This window comes from Phragmites australis, chromosome 8, assembly GCF_958298935.1.
Source record: "Phragmites australis chromosome 8, lpPhrAust1.1, whole genome shotgun sequence".
NCBI classification, from domain to species: Eukaryota; Viridiplantae; Streptophyta; class Magnoliopsida; order Poales; family Poaceae; genus Phragmites; species Phragmites australis.
In genome coordinates, this window is record NC_084928.1 from 32753718 (window position 1) to 32779560 (window position 25843).

The following is a 25843-nucleotide window of genomic DNA, read 5'->3' on the forward strand; positions in this document are numbered from 1 at the left end:
CGAGGCCGACAGATTTCACGACCGAATCGCATACGCCATCTCCTCAATCTAGTGGCGCATAGCATATCTGGCAGGCTAGCAGACACCACACCTGCGCCAAAGACCCCATGCGAGCACGAAGGACCTAGGCACAACTGTTTTGCTGTCGCCGCTGCTAAAAAACCAGGTGCTTCCAATCCCCATCCACTCGGAAATTTCCTGTCCAAACCCTAGTACCCGAGTGCCCATTTCACCAGGGCGACAACAGGCCTGGGCCAAGCAAAGAAACAAGGCCCTGCCAACCTTCTAGTATTTGGCCCACGATAAACATTTCGCATATTAAAATTTCTGAAATATACAACATACACATCCTATATCGTAAACTCCCATCCTAAAATTAGACAAGACATAAGTTATGGTTGTTATTCACTCATTGACTCGAACTCTTATTTACAAATAATAGGCAGTTGTACAATTTCTCGACCTTCACCGTTGAGCGTATTCCTTTTTGTCTGCTATCGTGTACTACAGAAAAAAACCCGTATTGTTAGTGTCAGTTGGGTATATACGTACTTGTAAAGTTGACCCTGGCGCCTATCAGGTAAATGCCTCAATGGAGCCGGAGAATGCGTCGTCTGGGCTCGGTGTTCACGTATTTGAGGGTCAAAGGACTCGAAAACCGGGCAGCCACAAAAAAGGCGCCGCAGTCGCACCTGCACCAAACCAGGCTGCGGCGGTTCGATTGATGTGACGTCATCCGTGAGTGCTCGGATGGGTGCATCTAAGCTGAAAATAGCCAAAAAGTTTGAAACGGTGCAAATTGGCTAGAACCCCTACTTAAAAGTTCTAAAAAATTCTAAAAAAGTAATCATCCATAGGTGAGGTCAGGTTATGTTCCACGCCAATATAAAAATTTTAAGTCCAAACTCAGATTGTGTTCTCGAGATACATCAATGTTAAATTTCAGGTGTAATGGCACTACAAAACAATTTTTGTCCAATGGTGCCAGTGCACCTGAAAATTAACCATTTTTTATCTCCCAAAAGCAATCGAGAAGGATTTATAAGCTGTTATGAACTTGATAAGTTGAGATGCTGCGTGGGCGGGCAGCTGCGAGTGACAGGAATGAGCCCTTGGGTGGTGGCCCAATCATCTCATATAGGTTCAACCAATAACACTAATTCTCTAAAAAATATTTAATTTGAGAAAAATAATGTTATTAGTTGAAATAAAGAAGGGCGGTGGTACCCTAATAATCTCATAAAATGGGCGCTTCTGGCTTAAGCCGGAGAACGGCCCAATGTTACCCTACTTCGGTCCATTGAGGCACACGTGACGTGAGAAACGCCTAAAAATGGGCCCATCTACTTGGGCCCACCACACCGCAAAGCCTATCAAGTGGACAACGCGCAATACGGCCCAGAACAACACGAAGGCCGAACCATCCTCTCTCCTCTCCACGACCTCGCCCCGTTCCGTCTCGGCGTCTCCCTCTCTCCTCTCCCTGTCTCGCTCGCCGGATCCGAGCCCCGGAGCCCTAGACCCTAGAGCTCGCCGGTTCGGCTCGGCTCGGCTCGCTCCCACCCGCGGCGGCAATGGAGGACGAGGAGATGGAGAAGAAGGTGCAGCAGTACCTGCAGCGCAAGGGCTTCCGCCTCACTGAGCTCGCGCTGCAGGAGGAGCGCAACCGCCTCACCACCTCCGCCCTCTCCGAGGTTGCACTCGCCAGGTAGGTTCAACCGCTTGCCCCCCGCTAGCTATTCGGGTCCCTAGCACCAAACGGGTCGTCTCGGTCGGGGGCGGCTTCGGGCTCTGCTCGAAGTTTCGGGACGGGGAGACCTAGTGGATTTGGTGTAATTTGTTCGAATGACGTGGAGCTGAGAGCTGGTGCCCTCCCAAACAGGGCCTTATTATTTGGAGAGGAACAAATGGGCTACATGTTGCTTAGGAGCTAGTACTAGGTTTTGAAATGGGAAGGGATAAATAACAGCAAATTCAATGTTCAAAGCTCCGCCTGAAATTTATGTGACCTCCAGTTGATAAAGGCTGCAGTATGTGGTTATGTGGAGGACTGTGTTTTCCGGACTGCTTACATGTGATAATTGGTGAAGCTGTCTGCTTTTTTGGTTCGATGGTGCTTGATTGATACAATAATAATCACAGCTCAGTTGTTTTGTTGTTGTCTGCTTACAAATATTTTAATCCCATTTCCAAACTCAGATTCTGAAGTGGTTATCTTTTCTCTTATGATCCTACCCTATACTATCTTTTGACTGCTTATGTTCTGCAATGATAGGTCTGACAACGATCCAACGAGATACTCTGATGGATATAGTAGGCTAAAAACGTGGGCATATAGTTCTCTTGATCAATACAAGGTGCATTACTTGTAGATAAATCATACTTCACATTCGCAGCGCTAATAAATGTGATTGTTTTTCACAATGATTGAGGCATAAGAAAGATACAGTCTATCCAAACTGATCATTTATTACTGTTAGCTTCAGGTGCCATATTTAATTGCATCTTCTTTGTGTTCCATGCCACGAATTTACACTGCTAGCCTCCTTTTATAAATTGCAAATCTGTTCATATAGTTGTGGTTTTGCACTTGACTACTTATGTGAATGTAGTCTGTCGAAAGGGTATTTGTTTGTAGTGAATGAGCTACTTACTATCATGATTCGATTTCTTTTTCTTCTGGTGAACTATTCTTTTCTTATATCTGGCTATAGAATTCATGTTTCTTAATTCTGATTTTTTTTTTGTGTAGAAGGAATTACTTCGCATCATTTACCCAGTTTTTATTCATTGCTTCATGGATCTAGTGGCAGAGGGACATATGCAGGAAGGTATTTTGTAGTTGGTGGATATAATTGGATAGTCTTTCCCTGTTTTTGTTACTTACCTTAGTTTATTCAGAGCATTTGTCTCTTCGGTATTATATCCTGCAGCTCGTTCATTTTTCCATACGTTTCGGGAAGATCATGAAGAGATGCATTCAAGGGATCTTCAGAAGTTGGAAGGCGTCCTCTCTCCTTCACATTTGGAGGTTATTTAGCTTTCCATTACATTGTGCCATTATGTTGTGAACAAACACTTGTTTGTATAATTGATTGTATCTTATCAAGATCTAAAAACTGTGCATTTATCTTCTGCAGGAAATGGAACTGGCCCGATCCATAAGGCAAAATAAATTTAAAATTAAATTATGCGAGGTAACAGGATTACTAATCCCTTTTCACTTGTAATATGTCCTATTGAACTATGCTTGTTAGGTCACACATGCTCTTTTACTTAGATTGATCAGTTTATGGAGACAAAACATTGCACTGCATGAAAAATTCAAGTAAAATGCATCACCTTTGCCTACCTTAATTTAAGTTCACACCTATATGGCTATATGTTGTTAAATGTTGACATAGAGGGGAATGCGCACCTTAGGGTCTGTTTCTGTTCTTCCTTTCATTCCTTAATCCGATGGATATTTCATTGAAAGTAGAAGTATTATTTCAGTTTGTCTATTTGGGACAGTAAGACAGTTAACACGTTTCATACTGTTATTATTATTATTATTTTGGGTGTAATAGCTGATCCATGTTAGGGATTTATAGGCAAGAACACGTTCAGTGTTCTCAGCTGAAGCTTTCTCGTTTTTGTGTTGCAGCAACCTGTTATTTTATTTTTTTGTGTTCTGTGATAGCTATTGTAATATGATTTCTTGGAAGCTGCAATGTTGCTATTTGAAAAATAAATCAGCTGCTCCAATTAAAGTTTCTACCTTATTTCAATTGCAGTATTCATATGAATTGCTTCTCCAGTATCTCCAGAAAACACAAGCTCTTGTGATGCTTGGAATAATCAATGAGCATGTAACATTTGAAGGTACAATTCCCTGATCTATTGAAATTAGTACTCCTGATTGTTGGATTCGATCCTGCGAGAGGTGGGTTGGAAGAACATACACGCGAGCACGCACTTGACACAAGAGTTTTGTCGCTGCTAACAGCTTCTGATGTATTTAGAAAGCATCTAAATCATGCTCTGGGGGGGGGGGGGATCAGCCCATATGACACAGTAACCGACAGCAAAAAGATTAAACTACACACAAGGATTACACTAACATTACTCCCCCTAAGCCTTGTGTGTTTGCTTAAGTTTAATTTGGACCATTCCAATCCTAGGTCTAAGCTCTTAGAATTGAACTCGCCCTAATGCCTCTGTTAAGATGTTTGCGAGCTGGTCCTTTGTGCTAATGAAGTTTGCACTGACACTCCTGTTGTCCAAGCACTTCCTGATGAAGTGGTAGTGTGCATTGATGTGCTTGCTGCGCTCATGGAACACAGGGTTTTTCTCAGTGCTAGAGTTGATTGGTTGTTAGCCTTGAGCTCGACGGTGTCGGCAGGTTTCCCCTTGAAGTCGCCGAGCAATCGAGCCAGCCACACACCTTGTGTAGCTGTAGTGGTGGCGACGACATACTCTGATTCACAGGACGACAGTGCCACCACCCTCTTTTTGAGGGAATGCCAACTTACCAGGCTGTCGTTGTAGAAGAACAGAGCACTAGAAGTGCTCTTCCGTGTATCAATGTTGCCGGCAAGGTCGCTGTCGTTGTAGCCGACCAGTCGTCCCTCCTCTGCTTTCCCATAGCGGCAGTCGTAGTTGATCGTTCCGGCAACATAGCGCAGGATCATCTTCATGGCTGTCATATGCTCTTGAGTTGGCAGCTCCATGCAGCAGCTCGTGAACCCAATGCTGAAGGTGAGATTCGGCCGCGTGTGGACGAGGTAGTTGAGGCTTCTGACAAGCCTCCTGGACTCCATCGTGTCCACTTCTGCCGTCGTGCTCTTGCGGCTGAGCTTGAGCCGTTCATGCGCGCTCTGCTCGAAGCCGAGAGCCCTCAAAGTGTTGTCGAGCTTCGCGTTCCATACATGTGGTGCTTGTCGTAGGCTGTAGAGCGCCTTCTGCAGCCGCAAGACCTAGTGCTCTTCTCCGGCGACGACGAACCCCGGCGACTGTGCAAAATACACTTCCTCGTCCAATTTCCTCCTCCAATTCGCCGTTGAGAAAGGCTGATTTCACATCCATGTGATGGACCGGCCATTCCTATTGGGTAGCTAGCGCTAGCAGCAGGCGCACGGACTCCAGACGGGCAACAGGGTGAATACCTTGTCGAAGTCCACGCCCGGCTGCTGCACATAGCCCTTTGCGACGAGGTGGGCTTTGTGCTTGATCACAGCCCCGGCTTCGTCTTTCTTGAGCTTGAACACCCATTTGAGCCCGATTGGGCGGTGTCCACGCTGTAGCTCCACTAGCGTCCATGTCCCGTTCTCCTCGACGGACTTCATCTCTTCCAGCATCGCTGCTCGCCACGCCGCGTCTCGTTCTGCCTCGGCGAAGGAGCTCGGCTCTCCTGAGCTCGCCTGGTGCAGCTCGGCGTAGTCCAGGACACGGGTAGCGTATCCCACCGCCGCTCCCTCGCTGCCGAGCAGCTTGTCGATGATACGGTAGCGTACTGCGCTGTCGCCATGGTGTGCATCAAGCCTGGCATTGTCATTCGGCGGTGGCGTGACGAAGTCCGCCTCCCCGGTAGATTTGCTGCTTGGCATTCTGGGCGACGCATCGGCCGCCGCTGGACATGGTGCAGGTGGTTCTGCCTCCGGTGTTCCTCCTTCGGCTGAGGTGGGCCCATCAGTCGTCGGAAGATAGACTTGACTCACCATGAACTCCACGGCGAAATCGCTCGATGGAGCCACGCTCCTAGCTGCATCTGCCTCACTAGCTCCATCTGGCGTCCTCGTCGAAGATCACATCTCGCGACACGCGGACGCGCTTGGCACTCGGGTCGTAGAGGCGGTACGCCTTCGCGCCACGCTCATAGCCGATGAAGTCACAAGGGGTGCTCCTGTTTGTCATCAAGCTTCCGCAGATGTTGTCGCGCCTCCTTAACGTACACTAGACAACAGAAGGTGCGTAAGTTCACCGCTGGCTTCCAGCCGTGCCACGCCTCGAACGGCGTCATGCCATCCAGGCTATTTGTCGATGCGCGATTGAGCAGGAAAACGGCGGTGCTCATCGTCTCTCCCCAAAACTTCGCTGGCATGCCCTCTGTTTCAGGAGCGCGCGTGCCATCGTGACGATCGACTGATTGCACCTCTCTACAACGCCGTTCTACTGCGGGCTGTACGACGCGGAGAAGTGTCGCTAGACACTGCGATTCGCGCAGTGGCGCGTGAATTCAATGGACGTGAATTCGCTGCCGTTGTCGGTGGGGAGGACACGAAGCTTTCGACTGCTCTCCACCTCTGCCTCTGCCTTGATCACCACCGCCGCGTCGCTTTTCGTAGCTAGGAGCATCAACCACATATAGTGGCTGGCGTCGTTCACCATCAGCAGGAAGAACCGATGTCCAGCTGGTGTCGTCGGTGTGATGGGACCGCAAAGGTCTCCATGGACGAGGTCGAGGTGCTCTTTCGCCCGATACTTGGCCTGTGACGGGAATGGAGCTTGGCGGTGCTTGGTGATGTCGCACGTGTTGCACAACTGCTTCACGTGCTCTAGCTGCGGCAGGCCTCGCACCAACTCATGGTGCGCCAGCTACCGGAGTGCGTCGAAGCTTATGTGGCTGTAGTGCGCGTGCCACCGCCAGGCGTTCTCGTCGTGGCGCGTTGCGAGACAGATGGGACGGGCAACATTGTGGTGCAGGATGTACAACCGGTTGCGCCTGCGATGAACTTTGGCGAGGAGGCGGCGCTGGCGGTCCCAGATCCGCAAGATGCCGTCCTCGATCAGCACCTTGGAGCTACCCTTGCCCAGCTGGCCTACGCGTTCTTCAGCCATGGGATGAAGTAGACACCGGAGAGCCCCTTGTGCTCTCCGTTTTTCTCGGTGAACAGGATGGTGCCACATCCGCGGATGTCGACCACCGAGCCATCTTCGAAACGGACGGAGCCCACCGCACTTCGATCGAGCTTCGCGAAGACATCGTGGCGACTCATCATGTGGTTGGTGGCATCGGTGTCGAAGTACCAGCCCCGTAGGTGGTCGCTGCCTCGCTGGCACCAAGGTGGACTTGCGCGCGTGGCTAGTTGAGGTGGATGTCGTTTAGTAGTGGTTTCTGCGCATCACGGAGAGCGCACGCCTGCGCCATCAGGAGTGCAGACTCGTCTTCTTCCTCCTCGACTGGGGCCAAATAAGCCTGCTCCTTCTTGGGCGATCAGTAGTGCTTGGCCCAGTGGCCATAGCGGCCACAATTACGGCACTTGTCGTGGGAGAGATCGCGCGCGGCCTCGTTGCCATCAGAGTCGCCGCCTCTCCCTTTCTTCCGCGGTGCGCGTGCACGGCGATGGGCATTGCCGCTGCCTGAGGACCTTTCGCCCTGCTTCCGATCCTTTATGTGTGCGAGCCATTGCTCCTCAGTGAGGAGGAGCTTTCTGTCAATGGCAGGGGATTCTTCCGGATCGAGACGATCCTCTATAGCCTTTAGCCTCCCAGTCATTTCCTCCAGCGTGAGTGTCGAGAGATCGAGAAGAGTCTCAATAGATAGAGCAATCTGCGAAAATCTCTTGGGGACTACTCGCAGATATTTTTCTACCATCTGTTCTTCCATCGTTTATCCGAGCGTGGCGAAGTTGGTGACGAGGTCGGAGAGACGCATCGCGAAATCGTCGATCATCTCCCTGTCACAGAACGAAATTGCCTCGAATTCTTTTCGTAGCTATTGCGTTGAGGCCTTGCGGGCGCGATTGTCGCCGACGCGCATCGATCTGATGGCGTCCCAGGTCTGTTTGGTGTTCGTTCTGACAACAAGTGTGCCTATCATCTCCTGGGGTACGGCGCGAAGGATGGCCTTCAGTGCCATGCGATCTTCCTAGAAATTCGCATCGTCAAACTCTATTGCGTCCCAGAGGCCGTGAGCCTGCAGCATGACCTTCATGAGCAAGCTCTAGTCGGTGTAGTTGCTCCGTGTGAGGATTGGGTACGACGCGCCGCCAACCTCTTTGACCGCACGCTGGACGACCATATCGCATCCACCAATGTCTCGGTGTCGCAATCGTTGTGGCGGCGGCGATTGAAGCACCGCCCGAGATTCAGAGCCGCTCCACTTGTAGGAGCCAACATCGTCGGGATTGATTAACCCTGGCTCTGTTACCAATTGTTAGATTCGATCCTACGAGAGGTGGGTTGGAAGAACATACACGCCACGCGAGCATACACTGGACACATGAGTTTTGTCGCTGCTAACAACTTCTGATGTATTTAGAAAGCATCTAAATCATGCTCTAGGGGGGTCAGCCCATATATTGGCACAAAACCGACCTGCTGGTGCTACAGTAACCAACATATTGTCGCTACACTAAGCAACCTACTGGTACGAACCGTTGTACTGTTGATACAGTAACCAACATCAAAAATATTAAACTACACAGAAGGATTACACTAACACTGATATGTATTGTGGTTGTGCATGATCACTTCTGAGAATCTTTTCTACCACTTTTCCTTACACAACATTGGCAGTATCTCCTGGTCAACCCTCATTAATCTTCGATGATGCGGACGTTGTTGCTCTGATTGGAACCAGTAAGGACTTGGCAAAACAGATAAATCAGAAGGAAGTACATTGGGGGGTATGTTATGCATCAATTTGGCTGTTTCCCACTCTAACTTGTATCAAATAGCTAACTTTGCAGATTAAACATTTTGTATTTGATGGGTTTCTAGCCATGTTATATATATATATTCTGTTCATTATACTGAGGCCTTTGCTTAATTAAAATTATGTTTTGCAGTTGCTTGAAGATTCTGTTGAAGAGCGAATGGAGAAGGCACTATCAGAATCAGATAAAATTGAAGCTGAAAGCAAGGAGGCTGATGCAGAAGATAACAAGGCAAGGAGCTCTTTTGTAGTATAAAAATCTTCTTTCATTGTGTGTGCTATGCTGTTGGCCGTTGAAACACCAACCTTTCTTTTACTCTTTCTGAGAATGTGTCTCCCACTGCACTATGTGTAGGCTGCAGCATGATAGCAAATGCTCATTCCTTGGTTCCACTGTTCATACCTGTGTTCTGGGTCACAAGACTTTTGGCGGCTTTGCAGGCCATTTTTCTCTAGTGTTGTAATTTTTTCATTATATTTTGCCACAGAAAAGAAACTCAGAAAGTGGAAAGCAGGGTGGTTCTCTTAAGAAGGCCAAAAAGGATAAGCTTATAGGTGCAACTGGGAAAAACATCAGAACTGAAACAAGCATGGTTTCTGTGGCACCTCGAGTGAAACGGGAGCTAACACTTCCAGTGACGTATGTATTTAATCCCTTGGTTATCTTTGGAAATTCTTCCTCCCAACTTTTCATGTCTGGTCTGTTTTTGTGTCTAATCTTTTCAAAGTCCCAAATAACACCTTGACTTTGGTGCATTGTTCAAGAATACCATTCATGTTACTGACAGGTAGATCCAGGGCCCACATACTTGCTAGAATATATGATTTTGTGACCAGGAAACTTTTTGTAATACAAACTGAAAGTGGAGGGATTTTGTTGGGACATCATAAAGAATAAAGGCCCTGAAGAATTCACGAAAAAAAGTTAAGAGGATACAAATAATGCTTTTGCTTTGTTTGTTTGACCCTTTTGTGCTCTATTCTTGGTGCTCAGTCTTCAACTTTTCTCATGCGGCAAATGTTTCCATTTTATCCAGTACTCTATATCGGGAAAGTTTGTTTCTCTGGTTCGCTGGTTTCAATTCAGCTGGCTCACCACCCCTAAACCCGTATTTTGAATTATGCTTTTATTTATTTATAATGATGCATTTTTTTATCTTAAACTTCAAATTTATATTTTTGATAATTTAAATATCAAAAGAACAAAACCAGCCAATTTTTTTCTCCTGAAAACACTCTCCCCTCCCCCTCTTTTGGGATGGTTCCTCTTTCCTAAACCCTGCTCTTTACTATTATGTTAACTGAAATTTGTTCTCTTTGTGCATCCACTGCTGACCAGCGGACCATCTGCTAGTCCAATATTTACTGCTAAGCTGGTTCATCATGAATGTTTACCTTGACACTTTGCTCGTTTGCTTTCCTGGAGCTTATCTCATCACTTTGAAAGACCTTCCATGAGATGCTACAAAACCAATAATTGTGTTGCCTTTTGCTCTATAACCACTCAACAGAATTTGATCATTCAATCTGTTAATAAGGTTTTTAATTGGTAGTTTTTGTTAGTAATAGTAACTTATATTCCCCGGAAGCCCTAGGCCAGCATATATACACATGTACAAGTGATAATATGCAAAGAACCCTTTATAATCTAGGGACATTACACAAATCAATATATATATATCTAACACCCTCCCTCAAACTCATGGGGAATCAACAACACTGAGTTTGGAGAGATAGAACCTGTGCTTAGCGGTACTCTGTTCTTTCGTGAAGAAATCAGCCAACTGAAGCTTGGAACGAATATACTGAAGAGCAATCAACATCAATATGTTTGGTGAGCTCATGTTTCACCAGAGTAGGTGTTGTATATGTGTCCGTGTGTACTGTCTGAGTAAAGAGGAGTAGGTGCAGGAGAAGAAACACCAAAATCCTCAAGTAACCATTGTAACCAACTGAGCTCTACTGTCATCAATGCCAGGACACACAACTTAGCCTCTACACTAGAGCGAAAAATTGCGATATGCTTTTTAGTCTTTGAAACAATGAGAGAACTACCAAGGAAAACACAGTATGCAGAAATAGACCAGCGATCAGAAAGATCATGAGCCCAAGTAGCATCATAATAAGCACGAAGCTGTAAAGAGCTGGAGCGTGGAAAGAAGAAACGACGAGAGATAGTCCCACAAAGATATCGCAAAACACGCAGGAGTTGACTATAGTGGAGCTGAGTGTGAGCAGAAACAAACTGACAGAGGATGTGCACTACATGAGAAATAAGTGACACTAAGGTAAACAAGACTCCCAACTAGATGATGTAGTGGGATCTACAAGAGGTTCAACATCAGTGGATTGAAGCTTAAGGTCAAACTCCATGGGAGTCTCAACAATGCGCTCCTCAGTGAGAAGCACGATGAAGAAGGTATTGAATATATTGTTCTTAAGGCGGTAAGGCGAGGCGTGGTTACCCACCCCTTTCCAATCGCCTAGGCGCTCAAGGCGATAAGGCGAGGCAAGACGAAGCCATACACAGAGCCATACATGCAGCAAAGTTTATTTTCTAGAGGAAAAATAGAAATAAAAAGGTGAAAAGAAGAAAGATGGGCTAGCTTAAGGCACAACCCACTCAACCAAGTAAGCCTAATTAGTCCCCAACCCACCCCAACAGGCAAATAGATCTAATTGCACCCCTTCTCTTTGTCCTCCTCATTACTTCCCCCCTCCAGCCTCCGTCATCTCTCTTCCTCTTCTCCCTCCCGTCCTGCCCCTCCTGCTTCCTTAGCCTCCCAAGCATCCACCCCACGATCTGGACGAGGATATGGCGGTTGGAGAGGGACAGATGGCGCTGGAATCAGGCCGGAGAGGGGCGGGTGAGGCCAAAATCGAGTCAAAGAGGTGTGGGTGACGGTGGAATCGACTGGAGAAGGATGGGCGACGACGAGCATTAGTGAAATCAAGGCAGCACATAAGGCAGAGGCGGCGTCTTGCCACTGCACCTTGCCTGGACGCCTAGGCATCGCCTAGCCGACGCCTTAAAAAGTATGCTTAAATATACTCTTCTTGGGACAGAAAGAAGCTCTTGGAAGTAGAAGAAATCTCAATCCCAAGAAAGTAACAAAGAGGACTGAGATCGGGCATAAGAAATTGCTCATTGAAGATGAGCCTTCACAAAAGCAATATACTCAGTCATCTCCTGTAATGATCATGTCATCAACATACAAGAGAAGAAGAGTCCGACCACGAGAAGAAGTGTGAAGAAAGAGCACATGATCATGAGCACTAGCAGAAAAACCACCGGCAATGATCATAGAAAAAAAAGCGCTCAAACCAGGCTCGAGGGGCTTGCTTAACGTTATAGAGTAACGGAGTCGACAAACCATGCCCTCAGAAACATAATACCCTGGCGGTGGGTGCATGTAAACCCCCTGATGCAGCTCACCATTAAGAAATGTATTCTTGACATTAAGATGGGAGATAGATCACTGACGCACAGAAGCAACAACAAGAAGAGTGCGCATTGTGGTTATTTGGGTCACTAGAGCAAAAGTCTTATCATATTCATGACCATGCTTCTGTTGGAAACCACTAGCGACAAAACGAGTCTTGTAGTGTTCAAAAGAACCATCATAGCGGTTCTTAACCTTATAGACCCATTTGCACGTGATAGGACGAACATGTGGGAGAAGAGGAATAAGATCTCACGTGCTGGTGCGTAGGGGTGGAAACAAATCGGATACGGATCGAATAGTCCACTTTTCACATTGCTATCCATATTTTAATACGAATATGAATATAAATCCGAATATCCACGAATGTGAATACAAATCGGATTGTTTGAATCCAAATCCGCATTCGGATATCTACTCGATCGGATTGTATGCAAATATCCTACACCTTTAACGACAAGAATTTTTATTTTGGTGCACAAAAAATCCATTCACATTTAGAATTACTGGAATTACCGAAATTTTGTTTGAAATTCATGTCAGAAATTTAAATTTTTGGTCAAAGTTGACTAAATTTAATCAAATTTGGCTGAATTTTATTCCAATTTTATTGGGCCGGAATATATAAATTTCGTTCACCTCTGAAATTTCTAAAACTTTAGCGAAATTTGGCTCCCTGCTTGGCGGATACAGACATTATATATTTTCACATCCGAATTCAAAGTAATTCGGATATCCACATTTGAATCCGAGTCTTGAAAACGAATTCGGATACATCCATTTGAGTATCCATTTTAGAAACGAATACGAATATCTATATTAGTGTTTTGACGGATACGGATATTGGATAATTCGGATACCTGCTATCCATTTTCCACCCCTACTGGTGCGCTCAAGAGCAGCAAGCTCCTCTGTCATCACATGCTACCATTTTCGATGAATAACAGCATCACGATAAGAAGACAGCTCGGCAAGAACACACCAACAAAGCCAAAACGACCAGGAGGATGAATAGCGAGAAGATGGAGGAACTGAATCTCCAGAAGGAAATGGCTCATCAGAAAGCGAAACAACAGGATGTGAGGCAGCACAAGAACGGCGAGCGTAGTGGAAAGGAAAAGGCTTAACAATGCTGACAAAGGAGGAGCTTGTGAAGTGGAAGTCAAAGACGTGGAAGGTACCGAAGAAGGCACAACAGAAGAAGGCGCCAATGGTACCTGGGGTAGAGAAGAAGAAACAATGATGAGTGTAATAGGAAATGTGAGAAAAGATAGTGGCTCGACTAAAGAAGCTGAAGAAGTGGAAGGAGAGGTACGAGGATAGAAGGGATGAGATTCATCAAAAGTAACATACCTAGAAATACGCATCCGACGAGCAACAGGGTCCCAACACCTACAACCCTTATGCTCAGCACTGTAGCCGAGAAAGACACTCAAGAGATTGAGTGGTTAGTTTGGTACGTTCATGGCAGGCGAGAAGAACGTAACAAACACAGCCAAAAAGACGAAGAGAAGAGTATTCAGGAAGGCATCCATATAGGCGCTCAAAAGGAATCCCACCCTTGAGAGTAGAAGAGGGTTAGATGTTGACCAAGTTTGTGGCAGTGGAGACCACCTTAGCCCAAAAATGAGGTAGGATAGAAGAATCAATCTTAAGTGCATGAGCTGTCTCAATGAGATGACGATGCTTGCACTCGGTAACGCCATTCCGAGCATGAGCTCCAAGACAGCAAAACTGAGACAACATACCTTGTTCAGCAAGAAAGGAACAAAAATGCCTAGAAAAAAATTCGCCAGTAGAGTCAGCAAAAAAAACACGAATAGGAGTGTCAAACTTAGTGCGAATCATAGTGGCAAAACGCTTATATGTAGATAACACTTTGCTACAAGAAGATATGCCATAAATCGAAGTGTGACGAGAGAAGTCATCTATAAAGATAATATAGTAACTATTACCTTTCGAAACGAAGAGAGCCGTACCTCATATATCTGAGTGAACAGTATCGAAAAGACGTTGAGACACTGAAGTTGAATCTGTTTACCAAGCTTACAACCCTGACAATCTAAGGACACATCTCCTGAGACAGACCCTAAAAAACTACAATGAACAAATGAAGATAGACGCAACCCATAAACATGACCAAGACGATGATGCTACTGCTGGAAGGAGCCAGTAGTTGAGGAAGCAGAAAGACTAGCAGCGGCAGCGAAAAGAAGACGAAGCTAGTCAAGCTCTCATAGATGCTGAGAATCATGGCGCCAGGGGCCAGTACCAACTAGAGCACCATGCGACGATCCTGAACACATCAATAGTCATAATTTAGAATAACGCAACAATCATGATCAGTAAGCTGATCAGTTGACATGAGCTGCATGGTGAGTTGGGGAACATGAACAACAAAAGAAATGCTAAAATAAGAAGTGCTAAGGGTGCGTTGACTAGCAACACAAAGAGAAGTATCATCAGCGGTAATGACATGAAGAGGAGAAACAAGAGGATGAAACGAAGATAGACTGAAAGAATCAGAAGTCATATGAAAATATACCCCTGAGTTAAGAATCCAAGGTGAAGTACCTAATTGCATAGGAGGTGGTCTCTCAGTGACAGAAGAGAGAGTAGCAGAACCAACAGAACCTGTCGGTGCAGAGCCAGAGGTAGCAACCAGGTGGCGAAGCAGCGTCACAATCTCCTGTTGAGTGTCAGTCGAAGAGTTAGTCGAGGTAGAAGCATCAGAGAATCGTCAAAGATGATTCTTCTTTCGGTAGTAGTTCGCCTCAACATGGCCCTCCTTGCTGCAGTAGATGTAGCGAGGGCGACCACCACCACCACCACCACCTGAAGAGGTTGCAGAAAATGAAGGAGACTTACGAGGAGCAGGCGACGGTGTAGACGAAGATGTAGACGCAACTGGTGGATGAGCAGGCAACACTGAGGGAAGCGGCAGCAATCCAAAACTATGCAGATGAGTCTTCCGAGCGCAGCTCCGTAAGAGCCTCCACAAGTGAAGAAAGACTGGGACGGCTGGCGGCATCTCGTGAGCGCCAGCAGACAGGCGACGGTGAGCAGAAGAGACGCTGGTGGAAGAACACAATTATGTAAATGAACAGAGCTTATCTGATCTGAGATGCGTGAAGGCGCAACACTTAAGGGAAAAACTAGAGAGAAGAAACCCTAACCCTAATTTTGGCTCTGTATACTATGTTAGGAATAGCAACTTGTATTCTTTGGAGGCCCTAGGCCAGTATATATACTCATGTACATATGACAATATGCAAATAACCCCTTTTAGTCTGGGGATATTACACAGATTAATATATATATCTAACAGTTTCTATTCTAAGTCGTAACCATGCACCAATCAGTATCTGTGTTTATAATGCTTAATTGTTTTTTTGGAGGTTGTTGTTGGTTCACCTGTTTGACACTTGTATCTCAAAGTGTTAACCTTTGAGATGTACGAATATGAGAAATCCTTTCCTATTTGTTTCAGGCCTGTCGAAGTTGAACAATCAATTCTTGAGGACTTGCGAAACCGTGCACAATTGAATAGCTTGGCATTGCCATCTGTTAGCTTCTACACATTCCTTAATACACATAATGGGTAAATTTAACTGTAATTCAATATTTAGATCTTCTTTTTGCATACTTTGGTTTGAGTATTATCCTGTGGAACACAGATTAAACTGCTCATCGATATTACATGATGGATCTTTGGTTGTGGGTGGATTTTCTGATTCGTCAGTGAAGGTTAAGTCAATTTAGTTCAAATGGTCATGTCCTTTTTCATGCTATTTTTATTTTAATTGGTAAAATTTCCTTGGTTTTCACCAGGTTTGGGACATGTCAAAGATTGGTCAACCAGCAAAAACATGTAAGTTTGACACTTTCTTCCTGACCATTTGTTCCACTGTGTCTGCTTAGTCTCAATGCTTGCTATGATGAACTACATGCATAATTGTGCATCTAGTTTAGGCCAAAGGTCATGGTTGACATATTGTTTTGAAAAATTTAATCAGTTTAAGTTACAAACACTAAGCACTACAACTTTGATGCATGTGTGGGGCAGTCATTCAAAATTTGTCTACACCTAATGCAATATATTGTCTTCAAATAAAGCTTGATTAGCATACTAGAATACTCGGCTACCTGGCATTGTTTTGACTCCAATGTCTGTTAAGAACATCAGAATAACTCTAGCATTCAGATATTTCCAGTTATACAATGATGGTATTTGCTGATTCGACAAACTTCAATTTTCAGCTAGTTCGCAGGGAGACAATGAATCTTCCCAGGGTGAGCGCATATCAACATCAGATGAGGGGAAAAGACCCTATACACTATTCCAAGGTCATTCTGGACCAGTTTATTCCGTGGCATTTAGCCCATTTGGGGATTTTCTCCTGTCATCATCTTCAGACTCAACAAGTAAAACATCTTGACGTTGTGCCTTTATTTTGTATCAGTCCTTTCCTTCTTAATTATCTTTTAAGTTGGCATTTTATCTTTATTGTTATTTTTTACAGTTAGACTATGGAGCACCAATATGAACGCCAATCTTGTCTGTTACAAAGGGCACAATTATCCGGTTTGGGATGTCCAAGTATGTGAATAACCCGTTTAGGATGTTGACCTCACATTTGTAATCATTGTTATATATAAATTATGCATTATACTACTTGTTGATACCTTTTTCTGTATACTTTTTTGACAGTTTAGCCCAGTTGGCCATTACTTTGCTAGCGCTTCTCATGACAGGACTGCTAGAATCTGGTCAATGGATAAAATTCAGCCTTTGCGAATAATGGCTGGGCATCTTTCTGATGTTGATGTAAGTGAACTTCTGGTCCAAGAACTCCAGATAACTAAAAAATTGATGGTTTGTTTAAATGAGAGTTCTTGTTGTTTGAATGCTTTTATGTTGGTTATTAACTTATTATTTCAATGTCCTGTATTGATACTGTCGTGTTTGGGCTGATCTTTTCTTCTTGCCTTCAAATTATTTGCCTGACAGTGTGTCCAGTGGCATGTAAACTGTAACTACATTGCCACCGGTTCAAGTGACAAAACTGTAAGACTATGGGATGTTCAGACTGGTGAATGTATAAGGATGTTTATTGGTCATAGGAGTATGGTTTTATCACTGGCAATGTCTCCTGATGGGCGATACATGGCCTCCGGGGATGAAGATGGAACCATCATGATATGGGATCTCTCGACTGGTCGCTGTGTTTCACCACTACTGGGACACAGCTCTTGTGTGTGGACACTTGATTTCAGGTAATCATTATACACTGTTATATCGAACTTGCCCAAAGAGTACTATAAGCATTGCTTGATAAACTGACCAGTCCAGCAGCCACCTGTAACCAGTTCACTTAGCAGGACCGACTCATAGGAACATAGCTGGTTCAGTTATCAATTTAACATCGAGTTACAATTATATGTAGTGCTATAACAAGAAATTAATGTGCTAAACATTTCTTTAATCCTTGTTGGAAGTACCTAATTTGAAGGTCGTGTGCTTTTATGTCTTCAAATGATGACATCTTGGAACTGGTGGTTTCACAGACTGTGATATGGTTCAAAATACATTTGTCATGGCATCAGCTAAATGGCAAGCTGTTCTGTTTGCTGCTTGTTTTAGATGTTTAGTTGATCAAAGTTGAGCTCTTTATACAGAACATTTGATTTTCCCCTTTGCAATCTGACTTGAATATTATTGGCTAAACTAAAAACATTAGTAACCAGACTTAAAAGTGTAGTATCATTTTTGGTTTAGCTGTATTGCCTTTTTTGATTTACACTAGAGTCTAGAGGTCCTTATGCACTCTATATTGGTCCCTTGGACTACATCAATAGATAATGGATCCCTACACTTTGACAAGCAGTACAATTTCTTTTTCTTGTCCAACGTGTCAATATAACACATAATATTAATGTTAAATTAATAGTCATGGGATTCGACTAACAGTAATGCACCTTTTGGGGAGAACATTAGCAAATGGCAATACAGACATTGGTTTATTGCAATGCATTTCCATTGGGATCCAAACACTGCTGTCGGTTATCCTTTTTTCTATTATGCATTGCTTTCCACTTTAAGTTGCAATGCAAGGTGTTCTGTACTTAGAGGATATTTTCCATATTTTTTAATATTTCTGTTTAAATATACATGGTTTCTTTCTGCGATGTATTCTGTGATGTCATATAGAACTACATTTTGTTCTAGCTTTAGGGAAAACAGCATTGCTTAATTTTGTTTTGCAGTAAAATATGCCGTTAGTCAAAATATTCTGCTATCGTTTTAGCTGTGAAGGGGCATTGCTTGCATCTGGATCAGCTGACTGTACTGTAAAACTATGGGATGTCTCTTCCAGCGCAAAGGCCCTGAAAATGGAGGACACGTAAGTTGGTTGATCTGTAAAGATGCTCATCCATTCGGGCATATACATCATTGGCTTGCTCTGACCTAAAAATGTCCTTGTCTTTTTTTCTGAAACAGCAAAGGTGGTTCAACTAACCGACCGAGGCTACTAAAAGCTCTCCCTACAAAATCAACTCCTGTTTATAGTCTGCGGGTGAGAAATTTTATCCTCCATTCAGCATCGTGTCATTTAACTTGTGGTTTTTACTGTGCAATGTAACTGAAGAATTAACTTATTTCTGGCAATTGCAGTTCTCTCGGAGGAACCTTTTATTTGCGGCTGGTGCTATCTCGCTAAGCTCATCCTAACTGGTAAGCTGTATGTCTTATAGAATACAACTAGAATCGTAAGCTGATATTTACTCGGCTGTGAATCCTATTGTAGAGCTTACACTTTCATTAGTGATCCCAACGAACCCCACAAGCTCAGGAAATTTTTGGAAGTGTGTAATGATGTAACATTATTAGCTAATTCAATATTTGTTCGGTAGTGCTGAAACAGAAAGATATTTGTTTAGGGTGTCCTGCATCTATGAGAACGATATGGTCGATACATCTTTTCCAATTCACCGACAGTAGCGCCACTTCGGCGACCAGCGTGACCCTGAGACCTAACGCTCGTTTGTCAGTTGGGCCATCTTGGTGTGAGTATTCCACCATTTGATTCGGAGGTGGTGACGAATATGCTTGCCCTGTCCTGCGCAGTAGTCCACAGTTTCTGGATCAGCTTGGTCTTTGACGTGACAAGTTGGGACGTCCTTTTCATGTCTCCATCTGTTCCAGAAAAGAAGGGGTCGGGTCTGCCCCTTTCTTTACCGACCCTTTCGTGCAAATGGAGACTGAAGTTTTGACCAAAAAGGAATTGTTGTCACCTCTTTTTAAACGACACATCAGTATACTCATGCGTGCACCAACAAAAAAAGATGCCTTGTAGGTAGAGCCGATATCTCTTGTAGTTCTACATCTCAAAATATCTACATGTGACGTCATGCATGACTTCAATATGATACTGCATCACTGCATCCTTTAACGAGCAAGGAAAAAAGAGCGTACAGTTAGATTAACGCTACCTCTACAAGAGTCAGATTAACATTGCAATTTTTTTAGGAATTTAGCATGTTATTAATTAAACCGATCGCTACAAAGGATGGTCCGAAACAAATCTGGAGCCTCATTGCACCATATGGTTTTATTACATTGATCAGCTAGTTCGGTCATCACATAAGCAACCTCATTACACCATCTACGAACATGGATGAGTCCCAGAAATACTATTTTTAATATTTTGAATAACAGCTGCAACATGAGATCGATCCCTCGCTGACGATTAGATTTTCTTAACAAGAGACAAACAATCCGAAGCTATTATCACTCGTGTTAAAGCCCTTTTCTTAGCAAAGATTACAGCATAACGAAGTGCAATAGCTTATGCATCTCAGGGTCATCAATTTGTTCCACTTTCTTGCAGCAAGCCATTAGGAAAACACCGAAATGATCCCTAAGCACTAAGCCAATACCCATCAACATTGAGCGACACCAATCCATCGGGCGGTGGAACCCATTTGTCCGTAGAGATATCAGGGTCACAACTGTCTGAAATGGATGGTTCAAATAGATGCAAGAACACTATTTTCACATTTGCTTTAGCCTTTTCTGCAATGCATCGGGGATGGACGCTATTTTCTCTATGCGTAATTGCATTTCTTGCCTCCCAAATATGCCAAATGGTGATAATCACGACAGTCATATCCTCATATGTTGCTTCACTTATAAAATTGAACAGCCCTTGCCTAGCTGAGGTGGACCACTTAAAGTTATTTTTAGTCCCATAACTTCTTTTAATTTCGTTCTATATTTCATATGCATACTGGCATATGAATAAAGCATGTTCAATTGTCTCTTGTCTGCCACAAAAGTAATAGGCATCAGAGGTATAAACATGTCGTCGAACAAGTTGTGTACCTGTTGGGCACTCATGTGCCACTCTCCAAAGAACTATCTTCATTTTAGCAGCAGCTTTAATAGCCCATATCCGTTTCCATATCTTCGCCAATTGTACCTAATGTGAGCTCTCCCCTCTGCTATTCATGATGAGTAAATGATGGGAATCTTCTAGTCTTGCAAAATAGTAAGCTGATCCAAACTAACTTCCATTCTTACGGATTCGTATACTCTGATGTTGTGAAGCAAAGTCACAGAAATGAACAGTAATCTGAGTCTGGATGAACAGTACCTTATCATTATTTACTACAGTGATCTTGAACAGTAATCTGAGTCTGGATGAACAGTACCTTATCATTATTTACTGCAGTGATTTTACTGTTCATGAAGCTACTGTTCATGAAGCTACTGTAGCAGAAAATCTGGTACCTAACGGTTCAGAAAGGCTAATGGTATGACACTGTTTATTCTCTGATATTACTTCAGCAAAGTCAGAGAATACGAACCATATTCTTAGTATATTGCCCGGAAAATCCTCGCTGCTGCTGTAGCTTAGTATATTAGCACTGCAATTTGATCATGTGCCATCCGTGTAGGTGCTACATCGCCTTCGTTCTATTTGTTCAGTTTTCGGTCCATGTCAGGACCACATCTTTCTCTGTCTATGCGTAGCAGACACCACAAAATTCATGCACTTAAATACTCAATAGTTTAATCTCAGTAGTAATACCGAAGTATTTAAGAACATGCATGCTCACACATTATCACTCATGCAAGAGAATATATACCCAACTGATTACTCGGAAATTGGCGATAACCAGTAGATTACTGTTGATTAGTGACAGCAACCATAGAGGAACACGCACGGCGTCTGATTGAGGAAATGAAAAGAAAGCCAGTGGGGGCTTCGGTACCAATCTCTCGATAGGGATAAATCAACAAACAATCCTTGACCAGGGGACATTATCTACTCCAGGGCCCACGAAATTAATGTAAAATATTATATGAGTGCAGTTTTTTTAAGATACAGATATGAGTGCTATAATGCGTATGGCCTAAAGGACACAGTTATGTGTATTGACCTAAATGACAACTTTCAAATATCTTTTTGTCGACATTTTCAGTACTCTACGTTTATCGCGGAACACCACTCGCATTACAATAATAATTGCGTCTGGTTTGGAAGAGATAAAAGAGGAAAAGACATTTTTGCCCTTAGTGTGCATATTTTGGTGTTTGATTGAATGATGGGTATAATATAGTCATATACTTTGAGAAATATTTCTCATTTACGCTGGATAGAGTGAGCCGGTTCTTTTGCCCCGATGAGATCATTCACCTTGTGTAATCTTGATCATTAGTAGAATGATTTGTACTAATTAGCATATTGTATTACTAATTATTATTTAATATTATGAGATTATGGTTGATAAGGATTAATTAGTGCTGATTAGCACTAATTAATGTATCGATTAGTGTATAATTATATCAATTAGAGTACAAATAATGATAATTAACCTCTTTGTTGTTAATTAGTAATTAGTATGATAAGATTAACATTGATAAATATTAGTACATACTGATTTTTTATGATAAACTATTACTATTTAATATTAAGAGATATAATCTAGTTAATTATTCTCATCATATCTGTCCTTCTCTCTAACCAAACACAAAATTAGCTCATTCTATCTACCCAACATAACAGACAATTTGGATGACCTTATATATGAAAACAGGGATAGCAATAACCCATCTAATTTTACCCTCTAACTAAATGTACCCTTGTGGTTTGGTTGCAAAGGTTGCGAATGGGCGCGCGAATGAGTCGGGTTAGGACTTTGGCTGCTCACACCTAGTTTAGTCCGCTAAAAAGAGGTACCAGGCGTCATTTTGTGATTTTCTCTTCCCTGACTAGCTAGATCGTATATTAGAAGTAGTGTCCTACAACAAATCTACGAGTACATATTGACAGTGTCCATTAGCCAATATGTGATTTGAGAGTTTCACTAAGCTAAAGAAAAAAACATTGTCATGATGCCAAATTGAATAATAAAGTTAAATTTGTAAATTATTTATAAAGGAATCTATGCTCGTTGCTCTAGCTCTTAATGAGTGCATGATTAAAGATCACTATTCACCTTCACCGTCACAAGAACAACGTGGATTACAAATTACTCGAACCACATGAGTACATGATTTGACAATAGGGATTGCAATAAGGCGTGGTGGGCACAAGTAATGCTCCCTCATACATGTACCTGATAGTTTTATCTTGCCCGTGAGTATACTAGGAACACTCATGGACGAAGAGCCGAGAACATACACATCATCCGTGAGCATACCCGTTTACCCGCTAGATACACAAATACACAACAGTACAACACAAAGAGTACATCAGCTGGACCAATTGTGATGGGCAGTAGAAAGGTTTTCCACATGACCCTAAAATTGCATATGCTTCCATCTATTTATAGTCTATTACAAAAAGGATTTCAGGCATACAGAAATAAACAGATGCATCTACAAAACCATTCAGAAGAACTGGTATAACGAACAACAATTTGTAATTCGTGGCATTACACACAACATATTTCAGAATGAAGATACGTCCAATTTAAATTTCAGGCAACAAAAATTAATGAATTCATCGACAAAACCGTTCAAAAGGAAAGGCTAGTTGAACAAACAACAAACTTCAATTCTTGCATCACAAACAACATATTTCAGAATGAAAATACGTTCAAGTTAAGTAGTAAAACAACAACATACAATAATATAAAAAAACCTAACAGGCACTGCAGACCTTATCAACTATGAATATGTGATCAGATCAGGTGGAGGAGGTAGTGGCTGGTGGTGCGGCGGCAGGTGAACTCGAGACTCAACCTAGGGGAGTTGCAGTTGTGACTGGCAGGTGGAAGAAAGCTGCCGTCACGATCGACGGAGGAGATGCTAGTACGGCGTTAGAGCGTACCGGAGGAGACGGGTATGCTGTAGGCAAAGGAGGTGCTGACGTGGCTCCCGGCTGTGGGGATCTGGGGCTAGGTGGCGGGGATTTGGGCTGGGCGACGGGGATTTAGGTGTTGGATAGGTGGGGGCCTAGGGGTGGCGGTGTCAAATTGTTGGAGATTAGGCAGAATAGGGATTAGGTGAAGCCATGATGGGGTTGAGGTTATAGGTATAGAAGGGTAAACGGTGACACGGGTAAACTTTATTTATACATGTGTTCGTATACTCGTCGGATGGTGTTCTCGTCAACGAACATGCCTGCATATAGTAAATATAAAATATATCAGACTCTATTAAAATATTTACCCTCTGGTAAATTAGTAATGGTATAATTGCCATTCCTACTCAGCGATCATCACGTACAGACCAGCACTATCTACACCATGAAAAAACTGTTCCAAAGCAGTTGTTTGCTTGATCATCCACGATTAGTTGGGGCCAATAATTCTCTTTCAGGGTTGCTGTTCTTGCAGTTCTAGGACAGGTCAATGTTTTTCTTTGGTCACCTTATCTTTTCTACTGTATTGCTGGCTCGTGCAGTTACATGTCTTGCAGGAGCAGAGAACTGTTGACAAGGGCAGAGCCCTGCCCGGCACCGCGGATCGGATCCCTTGACTTCACGCAAATTGAGGTCACCGTGACTTCACGCGATCTCAGCCATGCGCTTCCGAAGCTCACATCCGACGGAGGAAAATCCTGATTCCCACATCCTTCCATCTTCTCCGGCCGTGCTCGGCAGCTCATCCGGCTTGTGCGCGTTAATCGCCAGCCGGGCAACTAGCTCGCGGTAGCAGAGGCGGAGCTGTAGCCGGACGGCCGGGGAGGTTGCGGGGCGAGGCTTACCATGAAGTATAACACTAGGAAAGATGTGGGAGGCGGAGGCGGCGGCGGAGGATGCACGCCGTTTGCCATTCCGTGCGTGGACATCAAGTCGTTCATGGCCTCGCTCGCCTTCCTCACGCTGTTCGTGGCGTTCTGGCAGCTCCAGCCCTACGGCTCCTTGCTCACTGCGGCCCGCTCCTCCGCCTCCCATTGTTCTCTCCTCACCACGAATGAAGCCGTTGTCGCTGCCAGCCTGCCACCGACCTCCACTCTTCTAATGCCACCAAGGACACAGCCACAAACACGAACCAGCCAGCGGTGGCTTGGCTTCTGCTAATGCCACCGCCGCCGCTAGTGCTGTCCCGGTGTGGCTAGCGAAGGTGGTGAGGCCGGCGCGGGGGGAGGACCCGAACAAGCGGGTATTTCGGCCGTACGGCAGCGTGGCGGCGCTGTTCGGGCAGATGGGGGCGTACCGGGCCGGGCCACGGACGTTCGCCATCGTAGGGCTGGCGTCCGTGGCCATGGGGACCGTGAGGCCATAGGGGATTAGGGGTGGCAGCCGCACCCGGCGGTGGGGATGGCGGAGCGCGCGGCGCAGAGGTGGAGGATGTTGGAGTTGACGAAGGAAAGCGAGGTCTTGGCGCCGACGTCGGCCGCGAAGCCCGCGACGCGGACGTTGTTGAGGCGGATGACAAGGTCAAGCGTCGATCTTCGGTCCCTGGCCGGAGCCGAGGAGTATGCCGCTGTTGCCGACGATGGCACAGGTGGGGAGGCGGTGCCGGCCAAGGAGCCTCGCGAGGTCGTTCATCACGCCGACGACGTTTCCCCGACGGCGGTGGCGAGCGAGGTGGTAGGAGCGGAGTGAGGCGCGGAAGACGGCGAGGAGGGAATCGTCGGAGGGGACGCGTAGGCGGGAGACGGTTCTTTACCGCGGGCCGGAGGTTGCGGCGCTGTAGTAAGGGAGGCGGAGGTAGAGGAGCCGGTGGTGGTTGCCGAGGCTTGGGAAGGAAGATATCGAGGCGTTGGCGACGAGCGCGGCTGCCTCGAACACGAGCTGGTGCCTCGAACACGAGCTGGCTCCCGCCGATGTCGGTCGCGGCGAGCCGGCGGATTGGGACGGGCCTCGAGGGAGAAATAGGTGGTGGCGGAAGGAGAGGGAGAGGAGCGAGGGGGAGAGGAAGAGAACGAGCAGGAGGTGGCGACGCTTCATCTCCGGCGGTACGGTCACCGAGATCCGGCGGCCATTAGTAGGCTTGGAAGCTGTGTTCACAAATTTTCCGGACCGATCACATTTCGATCCGATTCAAATTTAAAACGATTTTTTTTTAAAAAATAACAAAATTAGTTCGGTTTCTACTAAATTTATACTGATATTCATGAATTTTGGAGAATTCGACGGCCATCGCATTTCACTGGTTGAACGAATTCGTAACCCTGCTTGGAAGTGAAGCTGGAGCGCCTAATGTGACGAGTGAGGTAAGGAGGGGGAGAATCAGGATTTTCCTCAATCGGATATGAGCTTTTAAAGTATACAGCCGAGGGATTTAAATCTCCTAACTTTAC

The 25843-nt window shown here is 44.7% G+C and overlaps 1 protein-coding gene and 1 pseudogene across 2 annotated transcripts; one reads left to right on the top strand and one right to left on the bottom strand.

Annotated features, from left to right (window-relative positions):
• The first annotated feature begins 1392 nt into the window (after positions 1–1392).
• On the top strand, positions 1393–19058 carry LOC133927126 (transcription initiation factor TFIID subunit 5-like). 2 transcript variants are annotated; one of them, XM_062373434.1, is made up of 19 exons: positions 1394–1708; positions 2276–2357; positions 2753–2831; positions 2934–3031; positions 3141–3197; positions 3777–3864; positions 8500–8609; positions 8772–8870; positions 9127–9278; positions 15572–15682; positions 15759–15828; positions 15913–15952; positions 16342–16506; positions 16605–16681; positions 16793–16909; positions 17093–17358; positions 18390–18485; positions 18584–18659; positions 18758–19058. In XM_062373434.1, exons 1-19 carry the CDS (start codon positions 1575–1577, stop codon positions 18812–18814), a joined length of 1974 nt encoding a protein of 657 aa, XP_062229418.1. In that variant the 5' UTR covers positions 1394–1574; the 3' UTR covers positions 18815–19058. The 2 variants fall into 2 exon arrangements, with proteins under 2 accessions (XP_062229419.1, XP_062229418.1); XM_062373435.1 differs by lacking the exons at positions 18584–18659; positions 18758–19058 and having other exon boundaries at positions 1393–1708; positions 18349–18485.
• Positions 19059–24826: 5768 nt separating this feature from the next.
• On the bottom strand, positions 24827–25548 carry LOC133925971 (sialyltransferase-like protein 2; annotated as a pseudogene).
• Positions 25549–25843: the final 295 nt, after the last annotated feature.

Coding starts and splice junctions, on each gene's coding strand:
- LOC133927126 (XM_062373434.1), top strand. CDS start 1,575: ATGGAGGACGAGGAGATGGAGAAGAAGGTGCAGCAGTACCTGCAGCGC. Junction 9,279..15,571: donor GAGCTAACACTTCCAGTGAC/GTATGTATTTAA, acceptor TATTTGTTTCAG/GCCTGTCGAAGTTGAACAAT. Junction 15,683..15,758: donor TTCCTTAATACACATAATGG/GTAAATTTAACT, acceptor TGTGGAACACAG/ATTAAACTGCTCATCGATAT.